This window comes from Pterocles gutturalis, unplaced genomic scaffold (assembly GCF_000699245.1).
Source record: "Pterocles gutturalis isolate BGI_N339 unplaced genomic scaffold, ASM69924v1 scaffold20867, whole genome shotgun sequence".
Lineage (NCBI taxonomy): Eukaryota > Metazoa > Chordata > Aves > Pterocliformes > Pteroclidae > Pterocles > Pterocles gutturalis.
Genome location: NW_010115911.1, coordinates 41,460 through 61,332, shown reverse-complemented (window position 1 = coordinate 61,332; position 19,873 = coordinate 41,460). Strand labels below are relative to the sequence as shown.

Below are 19,873 nucleotides of genomic sequence, written 5' to 3'. Positions count from 1 at the left end.
AGAATTCTCTCCCCCTGTATACATAAGTGTCCTGCTGAGATACAAGAAAATAATGAAAACTACTTGAATGGCGTGAGTAGAAAGGATGTATGAATCTATTTTTCTGCATGTATAACCTTCCTGTCATATTCACCATACAGAGTTAGCTGGCTAGGAAGGACATCATTCTGCTGCTTTCATAGATCATGTTGGCAGGAACTATAAAGGGCATCTGCTTTTTCTGAATAATAGCTTGTTTAAAAAACAAACAAAAAAAAACCCAAAACCAACTTTTTTTTTTTTAATTAGGATCAGGTGAGCATTTTACTCCTATCACTATTCTTCGTTTATTTATTGTTGGCATGCCCAAAATTTCTAACAACCTTGTCTGAAAAAAAAATATTTCTGAAAATATATATCAAAACAAAAGAAGAGTGTGTGCATACTCCACAAACAGAATGCAAAATCATGCAAGAAATGAGATTATCTCCTCTAAGCCAGCCTGCTGTTCTGTTTCAGACATTGCTGAATGAGCTGGACCGAAGCATGGGACGGTACCGAGATGAAGTAAATCTCAAAACAGCCATCATGTCCTTTATCAATGCTGTGCTGAACGCAGGTGCTGGTGAGGTGGGTCACTTCAAAAATGTTATGCTTGGATTAATTTACCTTGGAAATGGTTAGTAGATTAAGTCCCAAATCTTGTGTTATTGAGTGGATATACATTGTGGAAAATAATGCTGAATTGTTAATATCAGCCCTAGAATGTCTTTTATTTTATTTCATTCCCACTCTCTTCTAATATAACGTAGACTACTTGCACTGAAATGATCTGAAATTATTGCTTTCGGTTGTTTTGTTTTGTTTTTTAAGAACTGGGAAGCGTTTACCTCTTGATTTCAGCCTTTTAGAAAACATTTTGTTTTGCCTTCAGAAATATTTTGAAATATTAAGTTGTTTTGACTCAAAGCCAAACTCAAAACATTTAAATTGAACAATGTCAAACGGAAACACTTCATAAAAGACAGTTTGGTGGTTTTTCTTTCATTTACAAGACTTTCTTTTGGGTCTGAAGGATAGTTTAGACTGCTTTTGTTTCATGAAAAAAAAACCTTTTTTTTTTTTTTTTTTAACATTGGCTGTTCTTTTTTTGGTTAAACCACAACAGACAACAAGCTGATAAGAGCTCTGCCTGGCAATGAATTTGTCTGAGTTTGCAGAGCTCCTTGTAGGTAAATGAGGACTGTGTTTTTAAGTGAAACAGAGGCAGAGGTGTTAATATTTTTTTAATTTACTGGAATTAATGATCCCGTGAATTTGGTGTCAGGATAGAGGATATTAAAAGGGAAGAAATGAGATTTTAAGTAATTTTTAAAAATGTGATTTAAAGCTTTTGGAACCCGATAACTTTGTTTTCTCCCACTTCTTAAGGACAATTTGGAGTTCCGATTACACCTACGATATGAGTTCCTAATGCTGGGAATTCAACCCGTCATTGACAAGCTAAGAGGACACGAGAATGCCACGCTGGATAGGTAAGACATGTTTTCTGAGAACAGTTATTGATGAACAGAAAGAGTTTGTGGAAACTCTTCTCCATTGGGGGTTCAGATTTAAGCACAACGCTGTCTCTGTGCCTTAAAAACTGACTCCCTTTAAAGACAAAAATTATATTTATCCTTAACATTAAAACCAGCAGATGAAGTAGGAAACAGAGATACTAAATTGGCAGTGGTTGTGGCAAGGAGTTCCTGAATTGCTTTTTCTCTCGGCTGGGGATGGCAATCAGAATGAAAAAAAATTTAAAAAAAAAAAGATTCTGATTCTTTTCTCTTGTATCAAAACTGCAACAAAAGCCTGTGCTGGGAGGAGGGAGAGGAACCAGTAGTTCATTGGCTTCGTTGAGACTGAGTATGTGTGGTCCAAGTGCAGGATCTGAGTTTCTCAGTCTTTTTTCTGATCTAGCTTGTGTCACAACCTCCTAAACAGCAGCCCTGGCATAACTATGAGAGAAGAGGCAGCTGTGGTGGGCGAAGGGTAGAGATGCCCAGGGGGCAAGAGAGAGGAACGAGGAGCATCTTCAAAGGGCCCTGCTACTGCACAAAATGTGCCGCTGAATGACACCTTCAAATTCCTCTGTTTAAAAGCAATACAGATACTAAATGCTTTCTCCTCTAGCAATTCCATATTTTGCCACAGTAATTGAAGCTGCTAATGACCTTAAATTAAACCCTTCACAAAGCCACATGCTGAAATAAACTTGGAGTAAACAATCTGAACGATTTGCCCGAGACGCTTCAAGATGCTAAAAGGCTGATGAACCAATGAGGAGCCTGGTCACATCCAGTTGCTTGACCCAACGAAGCATTTTAAGGTGTAAGAGCAGGCAGCCGTGGGAGTCCACCTTCTCCCGTGTCCACGCGAAGCTTTGTGGAGATGCATTGACCTGCTGATGTGTCCCTGATTGCCTGCTACTCCAAGCCCCTTCCTGCAGAGCGGGGCTGATTTGCAGGGATCCGATACCTGGGATTTCCTAGATAAGAGTGTCAGGTTTGCCAAAGCATGTGGTGAGAAACCTCTGGGTCAGCTCTGTGCCTGCAGCTTTCAAGGCATCGTCTTCTCAAACCTCCGCTGTCAGGAGCTGCTATGGAGCAATAGAGCGATCAAACAGAACGTGCCTGAGATCCGTGTTCCTTTGGCCAGGAACCAGGAGCGTTTACGAGGGGCTTAGGGGTACTCTTGAGAATGATCCCAGGTGCCTGGATTACGCAGCCTATATGCCAGCTCTGTCCAGGGGGGTGTGCCACAGCCTTTCTCCACATCGTATGCTGTGCTCTGCTCTCCATGCAAGAGAAGTCCAGACGACATGGTCAAACGTGTCCCTCGCCAGGTCCTCCAGATCCCAACAGAGGCATGCTGCTGTGCTTATCGGTAGGCAAATGTAAAGGCAGTTGTGAGATCTGCTGTTTCACTCCTCCACTGAATGCACCTCTGCTCCACCAAGTAAAAGAAACAACTTGTTGATGGTCTGATGTCTGGTTACCAAGCGTGGCATGGACTTCTAAGAAGTGTATTATCACTGCAGGCATGGCATTCATCACAAACAGAATATCCCTTTCCTGTTTTATGTTTATTTTTAGTAGCCTTACCTCAACACAGGGACTTAGCACAAGGATTAAAGAGCACATATACCTCAGCTAGCCGTTCCTTTCAGCCTCTCACTGGTCCCCATGGGTTGCCTTGCACACCTATCCCAGCACTTCACGTAAGAAAGGATTCCCAACTTCCAGGCGTTCCAGCTGGGCACGAGGTGTCGCTGCTTCTGTAGTGACACGCTTAGTTGAAGTCTGAATTATGCCATGAACTCTGGCAGGTTTTGTTTGGTTTCTTTTTCTGTTTTCTCTTAGGCACTTAGATTTCTTTGAGATGGTCAGAAACGAAGATGACCTGGAACTGGCCAAGCGGTTTGACCTGGTAAGTTTTTCTCTGGAGTACCTGAACTTGCCAAAGCTGAACATCCACTTCTGGATGTTCCCTTAGCGTCCCTTGAAAATGATGATTGACTTTGGTGCCGAGAGTGGCTGGTGCTCTTGTTTCCACTGTTTCTCCTTTAGCAAGTAGGGGATCTGTGATGAGTGAAGAATGGAAAGATGCTGCCAAGCGTCTTTGACAGAGATTTATTTCTTTTATTTGGCCGAAGGTTCAGGAGAGCAGGAGGTTCTCAACCCTGCTTTCATCTTCTCAGTCCTGATGGTCCAGCTGCATTCTAGTTTCAGACATCCCCTTTCCAGCAGGACTATGGGTGAAGCTTGGTTCTTCTCTGATACTTTTCCCAAGATGACAGGAACCTCTCCCAAAGGCTGTCACCTGCAGAGGATTGGTACTTTAGATTGGGTGCATTTTAAAGATGAGCATAAAACAAGGACAGTTTCCACAACCTCTAGCAATAGTAAGAGGCTGTACGCTCCAGAAGAGTTATAATGTCCTTTCTTCTTGCTGCACACCCATACAGAAGAACTAGCCCTTTCCTGCTTGGCTTCTACTATTTGTGCCACAACTTACTAGGACACAAATGTTTTGCTTGCTGCAGAGTAGCTCCGGGTGGCTTTGCGTGCCTCCCACCTTTCTAGACCTTTATTTTGGGGATTTTTTTCCATACTGGAATGGGAGCGGCAATGCTGATCTCAAAGACCCGTGTGCCTGCTCCTCACTGGCACTTGCATCTGGACATTGTGGGAGACTCTACAGAGGTCCAGCTGCTAGAAATTTCCCTTTCTCAGCTAGCCAGGCTCTCATTGTGCATGATTCTTCTCTTACTTGTTCTTCCACTGCCTTCTCTCACGTCAGATCCACATTGACACAAAAAGTGCCTCTCAGATGTTTGAGTTGATCAAGAAGAGACTGAAGCACACGGACGCTTATCCGTACTTGTTATCCATCCTCCAGCACTGCTTGCAGTTGCCATGTGAGTACATCACCGTGTTCCAGAGCAAGGGGTTCTGAAGAACTGGGTGAAGCTTTGGTGGAGGTACAGGGTCACAGATACCAGGACACACACCGCCTTCGTCTTCCATTCGGAACTTGGCAGTGCCTAAGGGACTTGTCTCCATCCAGCAGATTTTTGTCACCATACTTAAAGCAGCAGCTTGACTTCTCTGCACTTGCAAATAAAATGAAGTAGCTGAGACATTCCAGTTAGGCACTGTCAGAGCTTTTAAATTAGAATTTTTTAAAAAAGAGCCTTTGTGCTCTAGAACAGGGAATTCCCAGAAATAGATACCATTTTGAATATTAACAAAATGCACAGAGGAATTTTTCTGGTGAAACAGCAGCGTACTGAAAGCTGCTCTGTCGCTGCGGAATTCCACAGCAAGCCTTCAGGCTGCAGTCTCATGGCAGTGCATCAGTGGAGAGCTCCTGAACTCAAACTGAAAAATAATATTGGCATTTGCTTTCTAAAGAAGTGATAGGATTCTTCTTGTTCACTGCAATAAAATAATTTGGTTATACTTCCCGAGTGTAGTAGCTGAGCAAAGGCAGAGCAGGATCACTGAAGAACTGCCTGACTTGATCCTGGTGGGTATCGGGTGCGGGTCTTCACTCCTTTCAGCCATGCCTGAGCAGTCAAACTGAGAAGGGAACACGAGGGAGAGGTACTGTGGTGGTTTTTTTCAGAAAAATGTGGTATATTTTCAGGCACTTATTGAATTCAAGTACTGCCAGGCACAAAGTCAAGCAGTTCTTTGTCCCAGTGGTCTCCTTGACAGTGCTTGAGCTTTAGGTATTGACCTGGATTTTTGATGGCAGAAGGGCTAAATCCTGCTAGGCTAGGACAGGATTGTACTGGAGAGGTTTTAAAGAACCTAAAGGTCTAGGGTTTGTAACTCAGGGAGCTGAGGTGAACTTGATGTTGCTCTGGCTCTTCTGTCTGAAATCCATGGGACCAGTCCCTTGGGTGCCATTTCTGTTCTTTCTCTCCACACTTTTTGGTCATATTTGTATGGATTTTTCATGCCAGTTGTGTTTCACTGACCTGCAGATAACCAAGCATGGAGGTAGAACATCTCATTGTTTTTACAGTGTCTGGTCACGATGTTACCTGGATACCAAAACCCAACAAAAACCAAAAAAAGCCCAAAACACCCAACATCAAGCCCCAGAAAATCCTGAGTAACAGCTATCACAAAGGAATCACTTCTATAGACATTTCAAGTGCAAGTTAGAGCTAATCTGTCAAAAGGGCTGCACAGCCTGAAGGTGCAAGTCAGTTGCCCGTGCCTGGGATGTGTTGTTCCCATATGGCAGGTATTTGTAAATAACCTGATAGCAACAGTTCTGGGATGGGCTTTGTGTGCTCTAGTTTTCTACATACAGGATGAGATGGAAGGTGGAAGGGAAGGAATGCCAGTCTGTTGGCAGGTTTGTGCACTTTGGCGTGGAAGTGGAAGTTCTCATGGGTTGATCTTTTTTTCATGCAGATAAGAGGAATGGAGGAAACTTCCAGCAGTGGCAGCTGTTGGACAGGATACTCCAACAGATTGTTCTTCAGGATGAACGAGGAGATGATCCTGATACAGCTCCGTTGGAAAACTTCAACGTCAAAAATATCATTAAAATGTAAGCTGCATTATTATTGTTTATTTCTGTTATGCAGGTATAAGTATATGATAAGCAAATAGATGCTTAGGAAATAAAATATCATATCTGAGGACTTTCTTATTTTAACTTACAGCTTCTCATTGTCTTGTTGGTCTTCTAGATAGTTTCCTTCTCATGATACCTTAACTAGACACTATTTTCTAGCAAAGTCCTTGCCTTTGGCTTCTAATTTCTATGAAATATTTAGCTGGTGAGAAGAGCAGAAAAAATACCCATGATCTTATAACAAGGCTTCCTCGTGTTTCTTTTTTCATTCAGGATGTTGATGAAAGCTTTCATTGATATTCAAGAAAAAAAAAAATGGTCATCTCTAATTAGATCTCATTCCTCGCTAATCAGCACATAGCTTTGAAAGATTTCAAATAGTGGAAAGCAGCCCCCACTAGTACACAGAACCTTTTACCTCTTCGTAAAATGTCTGCATGCTCTCACCCACAGACTTGGCTGAGGGCACTACCATTATTTTTTCCCATAGGATGCATCATTTGAGAAGTCTAGCTACATGAGCTGGCTCTCATCTCAACTTCCCTCTTCTCAGTCCTTTTTTAGCCAAACTTTTGGACTCTTCATCCCATCCATCTGCCTCTGCAGGTAATTCATGGCCCATTACCCTTCTGAATTATCCACTGAAAAGAGCATTTTATAGAGCATAAGCCTCATATAAAACCAAATTCTCCTGTACTAAAAATCTTACAGTCCCTCCTGTTACAGGCGTGAGCCAAAATCAAAACTGATTTTTTTGTCATGGAAAAATACACCGGTGTTGCTCTCTTTCTGTCTGGATAGCAGACTTCATTGCAGACGTTGTGCCTGATCTTCCCTTGCTACTTGCAGAGCTACTCTGCATATCTAATCAATCCCCAGCATGCCCTGCATAGTTGCTGTCAGGAATAGGAAATAGCTGTGCCAGGATGAGATATGAGCATTGCCTCGTTACTGATATATTACCAAATAGATAAGCATCCTCCCTCCTTGTGAAAAAAAACAAAACAGAACCACAGAAAGTAGAAAACGAGATGGCAATCTGGTGTGGTATTAAGAGTGGGGTAATTTGTAACCCACAGCAGCTATGGTGATTTTAGTGATGACTTTTCTCTTTCAGAAGAAGTAGACTTGACACTTTAAGGGCATTACCTAAAAACAGGAAAACATCAGGATTTTTCCCCCAGGCATTCCTTTATCCCTTTTCAGGACCTTGAGCAACAAGCCATCACATTTATATTAGCTATTGGCTACAGTAAGGATTGGGATCGCCGGTATGATCCCATATAAACGTGTAAATTCACCAGGTTGCCTTTTGCTGATGACTACATGTAATGCCCATTTGCCTTTCAGCACGGGTAGCTCAGAACAAGTCTAAATGATCTGATTTCATCTTTCAGGCTGGTGAATGAAAATGAAGTCAAGCAGTGGAGGGACCAAGCAGAGAAGTTTCGGAAAGGTGAGTGCATCCTCTGTGCTTGGGGAGGCCAAAGAGGAGGCGAGACTGGTCCCAACTTGGTCACAGAGCAGCAAGCAGCAGAACTGGGCACAACTCTTCCTTTTGTGGCCAGACCCTGCTTTGCTCCCTCCAGTCCATTTTGTCTCGTGGTGATCAGTTTGCGTGTTTCATAGTATGGACCTTCCCGCAGCCATAGAATCATTAAGGTTGGAAAGACCTCAAGAACATAGGACATCGCTGTCCTGATGGCTGAAGATCATTGTCAGGACAGTCAGATTCTGTTTCAGTTTTCCTACTCTCATTATACATACCCCGCTGAACTTGTCAGTTTTATTTCAGCACAACCTGCATCTCTTCGGGGACTGTTCATGAGCTTTATTTCCTCAGCCCTACCTGCCTCTTCCCCCTAGATCACGCCGAGCTGATGAGCAGGCTAGAGAAGAAGGAGCGGGAATGTGAGACAAAGACCCAGGAGAAAGATGAAATGATGAAGACACTGAACAAAATGAAGGACAAGCTGCAGAAGGAATCCTTGGAGCTGCGCCAGACCCGGGACCAGATGAACGACCTGGTGGCTCAACTTAATGAATTCTCGGTATGAGACTGGGACTCCTCCCGTCCCGCTTAAAGCCTTCTGACTAGTGAATGATGAACAAAAGCACATTGAGTGAGACCGAAATCCCTGAGCTGGTGGTACAGAATGGATAATGCAGGGGCTGGTCCATTCCTTCTCCTCAACCACCTTCCTTGCAGGAGCTGCCAAGGCACACGTGTCCTCCTCCAGCCATAATTTTTGATTTATTTTTTTTATTTTACAATTATTTAAAATAATTTTTACTGCTGAGTGGGGTGGCCCTGATTGTTATTTCAGTGGAACAGAGAGAAATCTCCCAGATATTAAAGTAAATTTAGTGAAGAAACAGGATTCCTGTCATGGTTCGTGAGCATCTGTACTGCCTTGGAGCTCTGCAGCAGGGACATTCGCAGCTGCTCCCTCCTGCTCGGTGCTCCTTCTGCCCCTTAGCCTCAGCTCCCCAGGACACAGCCCTGACACTGCAGAAGCAGATTCAGTCCCTCCTCCGCTCTCCCACTAATGACAGGTATTCAGTATTTCAAACCCTAAGGTTGAAAGCCCAGGAGTTCAAAAGTTCATAAGATTGAACATTTTTTTTTTTTCGTACATAAGGAGAAAATAATACATTTTGGCTTCTTTTGCTAACTTTCTGTTTTTCTGAGCCATTTCTGGTTCCTTTTTTCAAGCTCTTCTCCATAACTTCAATGGCTTGAAACTTTCTCTAAAACGAAAGCTGAGATTCCTCCCTTTATTGCATGGCTTTGAGTGCAGGAGGCTTTAAAGAAAACATCAAATATTTTCAGACTCGTAATAAAATCGCATCAGCTGGCAACATGGAGTTATTGTGCCTTTTAAACTGCTTTCTTTTTCTCAGTGGTTTTTTTTTTAATTATTTTCCAGCATGGGGGCAGCATTTCCTTCCCACCCCCACCGCCTCCTCCTCCAGGTGGCCCGTTAGCTTTGTCCTCTTCTCACATCTCGGAGAGTTTGCCGCCGCTGCCACCTCCTCTGCCTTTCTCCAGCTGTCCCCCTCCTCCTGCTCCACCACCTCCTCCAGGAGGACCTCCTCCGCCACCAGGAGCACCACCTTTCTTCAGCATGGGGATGCCACCTCCTTCAACAACCACCTTCAGCAGCAGTGGCACCAGCCTAAAGAAGAAATCTATCCCACAGCCTTCGCACCCGCTGAAATCCTTCAACTGGGCTAAGCTGAGCGAGGTAAGAAATCACAGTAGTCACAGCAATTAGTTTACTTTCTAATTACAACTCGGTGTTGATTAATGCCATGAAGTGCAAGGTGATGGAAGCGAGTACCTAAGAGGAGGGTGTAGGGAGGTGGGTGCTGGACTCTGCTCTACAGTAACAAGTGATGGGACAAGAGGAAACGGCCTCAAGTTGCACCAGGGGAGGTTTAGGCTGGCGATTAGAAAAAATTTCTTCCCTGAAAGAGTGATGAGGCATTGGAACAGGCTGCCCAGGGAAGTGGTGGAGTCACCATCCCTGGAGGGGGTCAAGAAACGTGTAGATGTGGTGCTGGGGGACATGGGTTAGTGGGTTGGGTGGGGTTGGGTTGATGGTTGGACTTGATGATCCTTGAGGTCTCTTCCAACCTTCATGATTCGGTGATTCTATATTGTGGCTTTCCCTGGGCTGAGATCTGTAGGAGTCAGTAACTGTCTCGAGAGAATTCTCCAGGAGTGCAGCATGTCTCCTGTGGTGACCACGGATTCGATTGAGCTGCAGCAGATCTGGGCGTGCTATCGGTTAGGCAAAGCTATAGCGGGACTGAAGACACAAACCAGAGCCAGACATCTCCAGGACTGGTGTGCTAGAGCTGCCCTCACTCGCATGTCAGGGAGAAGGATGGCCAAAGCCAATGTGGGCAAAGCATGGTGACAACCTGCTCCCAAACCAGCCTTCTCTACCCTGGCAGGAGCCATCACCAAGGAGAGAAGGGTGGCTTGATTCTCCTCACTGTTGGTTCACAGCCAGGAGGGAAGCTGCCCTTCCTGCACAGTTACAACTCTGTCTCTGGGTGATAAAACTCCAAATTGGCAATAAAAGCAGAGGACTTGGATTGTTCCTGTTGCACTCATGTTCTGCTGCCTAGGTTGCCTCTCCTTCCACTCCACTTCTCTCTCTTCTTTCTCTCTTTTTTTTTTCCCCTCCCCTTCTCTTCAGGTTTTGGGATTTTTTTAACTATTTTAGAAAGAAAAAAAGTGTCTGTGTTGAGTTTGGATGGCTGCCTAGAAACCCAGGTTCTCTTTTAGACTGAAACTCACCCAGGGCCCAACTCCGGCATTTGGAATGAGTGTCCAGGGACCTCTGGAATGCCACAAGAATTCTCTCTCCCCCTCTCTCCTTTTCTTTAAAATAAAGTGAAGTGAAATATTTGCTGCACCGTCTGCGCTTGTCTGTCAAGGCCACGTGGGGGGTGTGGGAGAGAACGTAAGGACGGGGATTTATTTTCCTTTGCAGAACATGGAACTTAGTGCTCTGAAGAAAAGAAATAATGACTAATAGATGTGTATATATATGAGTGTATATGAAAAAGAGAGTCACAGGTGTTTCTGTTTAGTGTACAGTAACTGTAGGCTTATCCTGCCCTCTGGTTAGGAGTGAAGGCAGCTGTGCTAATAAATTTGAAGACCTGGGTGGTGAGGTGGGTAAAAGATGCTATTTTGAGAAAGGCAGAATAGTTGAAAAAAGGAGCATAAGCAGGTGGGGGGTTCATTTTGGGGTGTTGTTAGTGTCAGTGTTTTGACCTAGTGAGGTCTCTGCAAAACTGCAGAGGTGGGGGTGCAGACACAGGTGGCTTGCCTGGTTATTTGGGGTGCACTTCGTTATGGAATTATTTAATTCCACTGACTGCTGGAGTAGGCGATACGTTTTGGCCATCTTCATCAGTTCTCCTAGATTCCCTGCTTCGTGACAAGCACTTTCTTGCTATTCACATGGATAGGAATCCTCTCAATGCAAAGTCATAGGTAGGTCAGATGCCCCAGGGGAGGTTTAGGCTGGAGATTAGAAAAAATTTCTTCACTGCAAGAGTGATGAGGCATTGGAACAGGCTGCCCAGGGCAGTGGTGGAGTCACCATCCCTGGAGGGGGTCAAGAAACGTGTCGATGTGGTGCTTGGGGACATGGGTTAGTGGGTTGGGTGGGGTTGGGTTGACAGTTGGACTTGATGGTCCTTGAGGTCTTTTCCAACCTTCATGATTCTGTGATTCTATGATGGCCTCATCTTCCCTTTTGTTCTCCTGAACTGTCAAAGTAGCCACTTGAGGATGAATGAAGACTCACAACAAACACCCTGGCTGGGAGCGTTGAATCTTGAGGTTTTGAGCATGGGAAACTGAGGCTTGGCAGCGTACGTAGTAGTATTGTGGTTCATGTGGTTCCAGTTCACATGAATACAAGTTTTCCCCACAAAAACATTTTGAGGAACAATCCATCTGACATCATGTATATGTTGTTTTTTGTTTTTTTTTTTGTTTGTTTGTTTTTTTGTTTTTTTTAAAAAAAAGGTCTAGTTAGCAAAGAGGTGTGTCTGCAGCATGCATCACAGCCAGGTGTGGTGACACAGTGTTGGAAACACAGCTGTGCACAAACTTAGGGCTACAGCCAGGTCAAATATATTTTTCAGCTCTTACGTATCTCTGCATACTGGTTAGACCATCCTTCTCGAAGCGGTCAGTACAGAGTCTCTTTCCTAAGCTTTCTTAAGCAAGGGTGAAGATGCTGCCAGGAGCGAGGCAGCCTGCATGAGATTGAGCCACTTTCTGTCCGTGCAGCCTCAAGGGAGGGAGAGAAAGCCAACAGAGCCCAAAAGGAGGGTGGACAAGGCTGTCCGAGAGGGATTTGTCTGCAATATTCTTTCTCAGTAGCAGAATCAAGGCTGTTCTCCAGGGCAATTCATGCACCACCTTTTTTTCCCCAGTGCTGATATTTTCTTTGGAAGGAGAGGACCAAGGAGCTGTTGGGTGTTAGGAGAATGATGAAATATATTCAGACTCTTAGCCCTTGACAATAACAGATTGTCCACAGTTCCCTTGGGCACCAGAAAAAAAGGTTGGACTGGAAAGTATTCTGCTTCTACCAAGGAAACTGCAACAACCCACTAATTTCCTTTGAGAATTAAAGATTTTTGTGCTAGCTTTGATGTGAGATGACCATCAGTGGCAAAAGCCATGTAGGCTCCTGGATGGGCTGAGTTCTGGTGAAGCTCTTCCACACCACAGCTCCATTCATGCAGCGCTGTAACATCGTTTGTGAATTCCATTCATACAGCACCACAGTAGTGCTGGTGCCAAGGGTCGCTGGTTTTTAAGAAAAAGATATTGCAATATAACCACTGTAATGTCTTGGAAAGATTCCTTTCTTTGTTTCTGGACAGCGAGTGGAGTTTGCTCTCCCACTCTGAATTTTACACAACACCCGAGGTCAAACAGGGACCAGACATTTATGGTTAATCCAAACGATTGACTGGTTTCAAAGACACTGGAAGTATGGATTAATATAATTACCTCTTTAAGAAATAGAAACATTGATTTGAAGTTTTCAGAGTAAATCAAGTCAACCTTCGACTGCACTGCTTGTTATCTGATGGCTGGAGAAGCAGCTTCTAAAGAAAGGGGCTTTCTGTAGCCAGCCCTAAATAGGTGAAATAATCTCAAAAGAAAAATTTGTTCTACATACTACACAGGATTAAAAAAAAAAAAAAAAACAAACCCAAAACACCCCCAAAACAAACAAAAAAAACCCCAACCACATAAACAGAAAATATTCATTTTGACACTATTTAAATAAAAAGATGTTTCTGTAATGTTATTGATGATTCTGATTTCTGGAACTTTCTAAAAAGCAGCCCGAGGATCATGGCAAACAGTGATGCAGGACTGCTGCCAGAGATTAAAAATTAATTGAAAAATTTCTACAAAATCTCAGTGTGAAGGTACGCATAATAGCGTTGGTGGTGCCTAGCCGTACAGCTGTCTCAGTTAACAAACCTGATAGAAATACAGTTTTTGCTCAAAGTGGATTTTTTTCTTACTCTGAGGAAATGATCTGATATCAAGAGAGAAATCTGAAAACCACACTCCGTTCCTTTTTCAGATTCATAGTGGAATTACGAATTAAATTTTTCAGTCGCTTCACTTTTTGATGGTTTTGGTGGTTAATATTTTACAAATATCAATATACTAAACAAAAGGCTTTCCAAAAGTCCTGTAAGTTTCCACTCATGCTTGCGAGGTTGTTGAGGGAAGATGGACTTTGGTGGCTTGCAAAGTATCACTATTTATCTTTCAGAGTAAATAAAATAATCTGTTAGATGTAGCAGAGGGCAGCTTGATATGATCGGTAGCTCCATGAAACGCTGTTATTCTCTAATCCTGGTAGGTCTCAGCAAATTGGACTTCATCCCAAAGGTAGAAATGACATAACTGCAACAGCTACAGCGAGCAAATCGCTAAATGCAACGTACCAAAAGCTGGGCTTGATGGAGCAAATGCCTTGTCAGTACTTGTCCTGATAATAAGATGTGTCCTTAGCTAGTATGTGCTACCATTGTGCTCGATTACACTGGGAAATGTAGTTCATAGGATTTGCTTCTCCAAGGGGGACAACACTTTGCAAAGCAGGGGAACCACAGACCTCGAAAGACTTGTAGAATGAATAAATAAATAAATATGGGGAGAAAAGCATGTTACAGATTTAGTGATCTCTCTTTTTTTCTTTTTTTTTTTCTTTTTCCTTTTTTATCTCTCCTTAAAAAGAAGAAATAAAGAATTTGCTTTATTTTTAAATTGATATTTAGGGACCATAAATATTTTTATGGTGCTGAGGGAATCATTTATCATAGCAACCACATTATGCAAGCCTGTTTCTCTTAAAACACTCACTCTCTCTGGCTGATGACAAGGAACTATCAGCCAGTTAATCCATAACTGAGTAGCAAGAGCTCAGTGTAGGAAATTTTCTGGCAACAACATGAAAGTTTTCAAGAGCAGAGCTTAGGGTATAGAAAGAGAAGGGACAGCCCCATTGCAAGTGTTGTGCGTGATAAAGGTTGTTTATACCTCTGCCTGCCTTGTTTTTTCTTTCACTGGATTAGCCCATTTGGTTTCAAAGCACTAAATTTGGGTTGTTTGGGTGAAAGTTGCATTGCAATGGGTGCTGCTTTGGGATTTGTCTTTCTGCTCCAAGTAGCGTACAAACCATCCTGTACAGGACCAGGTTCAACCTGGGTCTTACAGTGAATCTGAATTGAAATAAGAATAATTTTCACTTAATTGGGTTGGTTTTTGGGGGGAAAGTATGAACAAGAACTACTCTCTGCAATCCCTTTGTGGGTCTCAGAACTGCCTGTTCTGGCACCTCTGCGATTCGTTTGGACTAGTCCATTCTGTAGCATGCTTTCACTATTCTTGACATTTATGGAGAAGTTTCAGTCCCATGAGAGTTTTGCAGGTAGACAGGTAGATGGACAAGACTCACGAGTAGCTGTCTCTTGAGTCACATCCATCCTTCTGCCAAACACAGCAGAGAGCTTTTGGCGTCCTCAGGGCTCTGTCCCAGTGATGACTCTAAGGACTGCTCCTCAAGTCATGTTCTCTGGCTCTTGTCAAGAAATATTCTTTCATTTCAGTGTTTGATGGGGCAATCTGAAACAGTGAGGAACTCAAGAGAACTGCTCTGCCGTTCAAATACATCCCTCAGGATTTATAATTCAAGGTTTATAAAGCCAGTGTGGAAACTGAATGAGAACGAAGGCTCTGCCTGGATGCTTCTGGCTAAGATTGGCAGTAGAGTCCAGGGTTAGGATAAGATTAAAATTAATTTTGTCTCCTATTCCTTTGGCTGAGATGAGCCTCCCAAACTCATTCATCACGTCACAGTCACAGGGTCATGATGTTTTTCCTACTGTGGAAAGAAGAGCCGCAGTGATGGCAAGGAATGATGCAACGATACTGGTGAGCCTGTCCAGGGACGGGTGCTGCTCCCATCTACTGTGTGCTCTCCCTGTAAATAGCTCTGCAGACACTGCTCCTTGCCCTCAGGCACCCACAGGCTGCCTCTGGAGGGGAGGGGGTTGGTTTTCCTCCACCGTGTCTGCCCTGCCAGGAATTTCCTCCAGAACACTTCACACTTTTATTTCCCCTTCATTTCATCCTCCCATCAGGTGTTTTTCCTTGAGCCTTGTGGCTTAGCACATTTCCCTTATTCCTTTGATGACTGTGAAGGGGAAGTAGAGCCTGTTCCTAATTAGTTCTGATAATGAAGTGTTAACGCGGTTTGCTGTGTAGGTACAAGTCAGGTACTTCAGCCCTGGTTTCATTGCTGTGGCTTGCTGTTCCTGGGGTTTGCTCAGGTCTCTTTACAATCCCTTCTGCCCGTTTCCTTTTTCTTTTAATCAACACCTTCCTTATTTTTCCAGTTAATAAAGTACAATAAATGTACAGTTCATTAAATGAACTGAAAGTGTTGGCAGGTGTGAGGAGCAAGTCTTCCTCTTCGGGGTGGGTGATTGCTCAAAGCTTGTCCCACACAACATGAACCTTAACAGTCAGTAGGATGGAGAAAATAGTTCAGTCTTTGTGTCCTCTGTGCCAGCAAGGACATCTGTCCTGAGAGTGTCAGCAGGAGACTCCGAGGCCTTCTCCTAGTTGAAGATGACTGCTGATTAGCTAATTCATGTGCCACAAGAGCTCATTTGGCCCAGAGTTGCTGGATGGCAAAGTCAGAGGAGGAGTCTGTGCCTGTCTCCCTCCATGCTAATCATCTGCCCAACAGCCAGGATTCCCTGGTGCTCAGGATGATGTATCACGGGGTTGTGGACATTTCCAGTTACTGTGGATGATGCTCTTTCAGAAATCTGGGTATAGTTTGTGTCTGTCAACTCGTGTAGACAGGGGAGACAGAATCATCGAATCATGAAGGTTGGAAAAGACCTCAAGGATCATCAAGTCCAACCGTCAACCCAACCCCACCCAACCCACTAACCCATGTCCCCAAGCACCACATCTACACATTTCTTGAACCCCTCCAGGGATGGTGACTCCACCACTGCCCTGGGCAAAATCATGTAATAGGAAACAATTAGATTGCAAAGACTTGGAGCCTTTACTTTTAGTAGAATAAAATAAAATCTTAAACTACTTTCACAGGCAGTCAGAATGAAAACCACACACCCTTTGGGGTTTACAACAGAACCTGGCAAAATTTGCAGAAGGGAAGATGTGTCTGGGGTTCGTCATGCATCAGTGCCCTTCCTAAGCTTTTTCCTCGTGATAGTAACACTTCTTTCAGCGTGACCACGATCGTTGTATTAGACAGATGGCCACTCTTGAAAGGAAACATACTGTGGGATCATGGATATTCCTTGAGATGTGGTTTGCTAGTCTTGGAATGTACCCTTTCATCAGAGGCTTGCTGTGATGAAAATTATAAAATATTCTGTATATTAAAAAAAAAACCATCAACACACCACTACTTTTTTCTCCTTTGACTCTTGAAACAAAGCGTGCCCTCTAAAATGACAGGAGTAGTACCAGGAGTATGGCCAGTGAGCAGGACAGAATTATCTGTCCAAATAGGATTGGATGTTCTTAGCTAGAAGCTTTTGCTATCTCATTAAAACGTGACTTTTTCTTCCAGGAGAGGATCCACGGCACAATCTGGAATGAGATTGATGACTTAAAGGCGTTCAAGGTGCTGGATCTAGAAGATTTTGAAAAGATGTTCTCCGCCTATCAGAGACACCAGGTAGGGGTGAACTCTTCCGTACCTTGTCTCCCTTGAATTTCTGGAGGAGGAAAGAACACATGGCAGGGACCTGGGCCCTTGTGCCCCTGCAGTCAGGCTGCATCATTTGCTGCTCTGCCACTGTTAAAAAAAAATCACAGCACCAAAAGAAGTGGGGAGGACATATAGGGCAGAGTATGACTCTGTTATCGACATACTTCATGTTAATGGGCAGCTGTCAGAGACCACAGCTCCCAACAGGTAAGGCTCCAGTTGATCTCAGCAGCCACTGGCTTCCAAGTGTACATTCGTGTTTGATATCCATCTTTCGATTTCTCCTGTGCGTCCAGAGAAAAGGTCTGGAGTTTCCCGAGTACTGAGCAAGGTGACTGAACTAGCTGTCTTTCGCTTTGTCTATTTTTTCTTAAACAGCTAACTGACCCAGCTGGCTAGGTGACAGAAACTGTCTGATTTTAACACAAACAGCGTACTTTAAAAGCAGGCATTTTTTAGGATGCCTTTTTCCCCCTCTTTTTCTTGGAAAGCAAGTCACCTCCAATCTGTCTGTCTCCACTGAATGAGATTTAGCAGGAGAGGGATTGTACTTGCACTCCCTGAACTCCCACAGCTTTCCTTTGCTTTTAGAATATGTTTGGAGAAATTCAGTCTTTTGTACGTTGCAGAACTGGATCATTGCTCTGAAGCTCTAGGAAAACACAGAGATGTGATTGCCATAAGCAGTCTTTATGACTAAGCCTTACAGTGATGAGGACTGCTTCATTATCATTATGATTAACTTATTCAGTACCTTAAAATTAACAAACAAATCCTTTATCTTCGGACTTTCCATCTGTTACCTTCTCTCTCCCATTTTGCTGTCTAATCTAATAAACGTAATGAATAACTCCTCTGATTTACTAGCTCACAGCCACCTAGATAAGTATCCCAACTTGACTGTGCAGAATGGGATGTTACCCATGATGAGATTCCATTTCTCCTCCTGCTCCTGCAAATAGCTGATGCTGTTTCCGTGGGTCCATCTCTTTGTGAATCCTATTTCCTGAAACAAGAGCTCAGTTCACAGAGGGGAAGAACAGCCCATGAACCTTCAGTGCTGTGACCAGGTTGCATGTAGACCCTGTCCCAACAGCTGAGCTGTGGTGATGAGCAGCCAGACTCTCATCTGTGCACACAAGCAGCCGTTGCAGCATCAAGGTGCCGTCCCAACGTTTCGGATGCAGACATCGCAGCATCCTCACTAGAAATGACCCTGCAAAGCCTTGCTTCCTTTGGGCCCCAAAATCCAAAGCAAAAGCTCTCCTGGTCTGCTGGCGTTCAGTTCAAATCCTAATATTTATGTCTGTATTACCCATCACTGAAAAGCAGCCTGGCCTGTTCAGCCATAAACGAACCTGACCCCTACCCCTGCTGGAATGGAGCCATCATCTCAGAGAGTGACCTCCACGGGTCTCACACCAGTTTTCTTCCATCCTCATTAAATGCACTTTATGACAGTGGCTCCAGACACTAGAGTATCGCTTATGTAAGCTACTTGTATTTTTGTGTAGTTAGGTGTATAGCTGCCCTTACAGCTTTCCTTGACGGTTTTGGATTGGCTGTTTTTTTTTTTTTTTCCCTGAAATATTCCATTGTTATTACTTTACATGATACTTTCTTCTTCATCCATACTCACTCCAGTGTGAACTGGATTCCAATCAACAAGTCCTCATCAATTTTCTTTTTTTTTTTTTTTTTTTTTAAAGATCAGGCAACCAAAATTGCTTTTTGAATCAAAAGCTTATGAGGACTTTTCCAGTTGATTCACACTTAGTCTTTTCTCCTCTTTTATTTTTGGAAATACTCCACTCTGGCCAAGTACGTGTTTACCCTGGGTTTGTGACTTTTAAACTTCATCCAAATGTCTTTAAAGAAAAATGTCAATGCAGAACCCTGCTCTTTTGCATCTGAAATGGTGAACGAGTACAGATAAAGACATTTTCTTTGCTGTTATTAACATGATCTTCATAATTTTTTCCAGTTTCATTTACATTAAACAGCTTTTCTTCATTTTTTTTTTTAATTACAAAGGGTCTCTTCTCCTCTCCCAAGCCCAGTGTATTGTTTTGGTGGCTAGGAGGGAAAGCAGAATTGTCCAGTGTCCAGAATGCTGGACCAAAAATTCCTGCACTTGTCTTTTGACCTTGCTCCAATCTTACTGTGTAATACTGACCTTTTGATTCAGTATATCTGGTGTTCTCCTGGAGGATGGAATATGTTGTGAAGTAGTTGGTGTCTGGCACCCAGGACTCCAATGAGGGTTCTCTTTACAGAGTGCTTTCAGAATACTTGGCTGTGCGTTGTTAAAGGGTATAACGTGCCATTGAAAATGGCAAATTGTGCCTGTGCATCAGGAGAGGAGAACTGACCCTCAAGTTCTAACCGTGGCAGTTCTTTTTGTAAGGCTCTGGAGTAGATTTGTAAAGGTATTTAAGCATTACCCAAGTTAATGTTTCAAGACTGAAGAGATTTCTGCTCAGGAGACTGAATTTATTCTTTTCAGAACAGACCTAGAACTCTTAGTTCCCCAACAGCTGCTGATGTAAAACATGCATAGGAATGATGAAATACCTTTGGACCATCTGGGCCAGTATTACTTGTGAAGCATTTTATTCTCTTAGGAGACAGTGTGTGTCTAAATTCAGCTGCCTTGTTCAACTTGATCTCTTTCTCTGTGACTAATTTTTTTGCATGTTTCCTTCTTCGTTATTTGCGGCTCCTGCCTGCATAGGACCTGCTAACTAACCCCTCCTCCTGTAAGCAGGTGAGTATCGCTGTCTGCCTCCTGATCCTCTTGCGGTGCATGGGAAGTCCTGCACTGTGCCGTTATGGGGTGACGACTCATCTCGTGCTGCTCGTTCACCTGCCCTTGCACCTCTGCTTTCTGGGTGGGGAAGGTGGTGCAGAAAATTCCTTTA

The 19,873-nt window shown here is 43.5% G+C and overlaps 1 protein-coding gene across 1 annotated transcript in view; it reads left to right on the top strand.

The window, feature by feature from the left end:
• Positions 1–498: 498 nt before the first annotated feature.
• Positions 499–19,873, top strand: part of DAAM2 (dishevelled associated activator of morphogenesis 2) — a gene marked incomplete at its 5' end in the record, with an annotated part of 50,760 nt that continues 31,385 nt past the window's right edge. Inside the window, 10 exons of the mRNA XM_010075357.1 lie at positions 499–609; positions 1,411–1,514; positions 3,387–3,453; positions 4,327–4,444; positions 5,958–6,096; positions 7,521–7,579; positions 7,990–8,174; positions 9,054–9,371; positions 16,812–16,919; positions 19,687–19,719. Of these exons, the coding sequence (XP_010073659.1) occupies positions 499–609; positions 1,411–1,514; positions 3,387–3,453; positions 4,327–4,444; positions 5,958–6,096; positions 7,521–7,579; positions 7,990–8,174; positions 9,054–9,371; positions 16,812–16,919; positions 19,687–19,719 (1,242 nt within the window). The remainder of the gene's footprint in view (positions 610–1,410; positions 1,515–3,386; positions 3,454–4,326; positions 4,445–5,957; positions 6,097–7,520; positions 7,580–7,989; positions 8,175–9,053; positions 9,372–16,811; positions 16,920–19,686; positions 19,720–19,873) is intronic.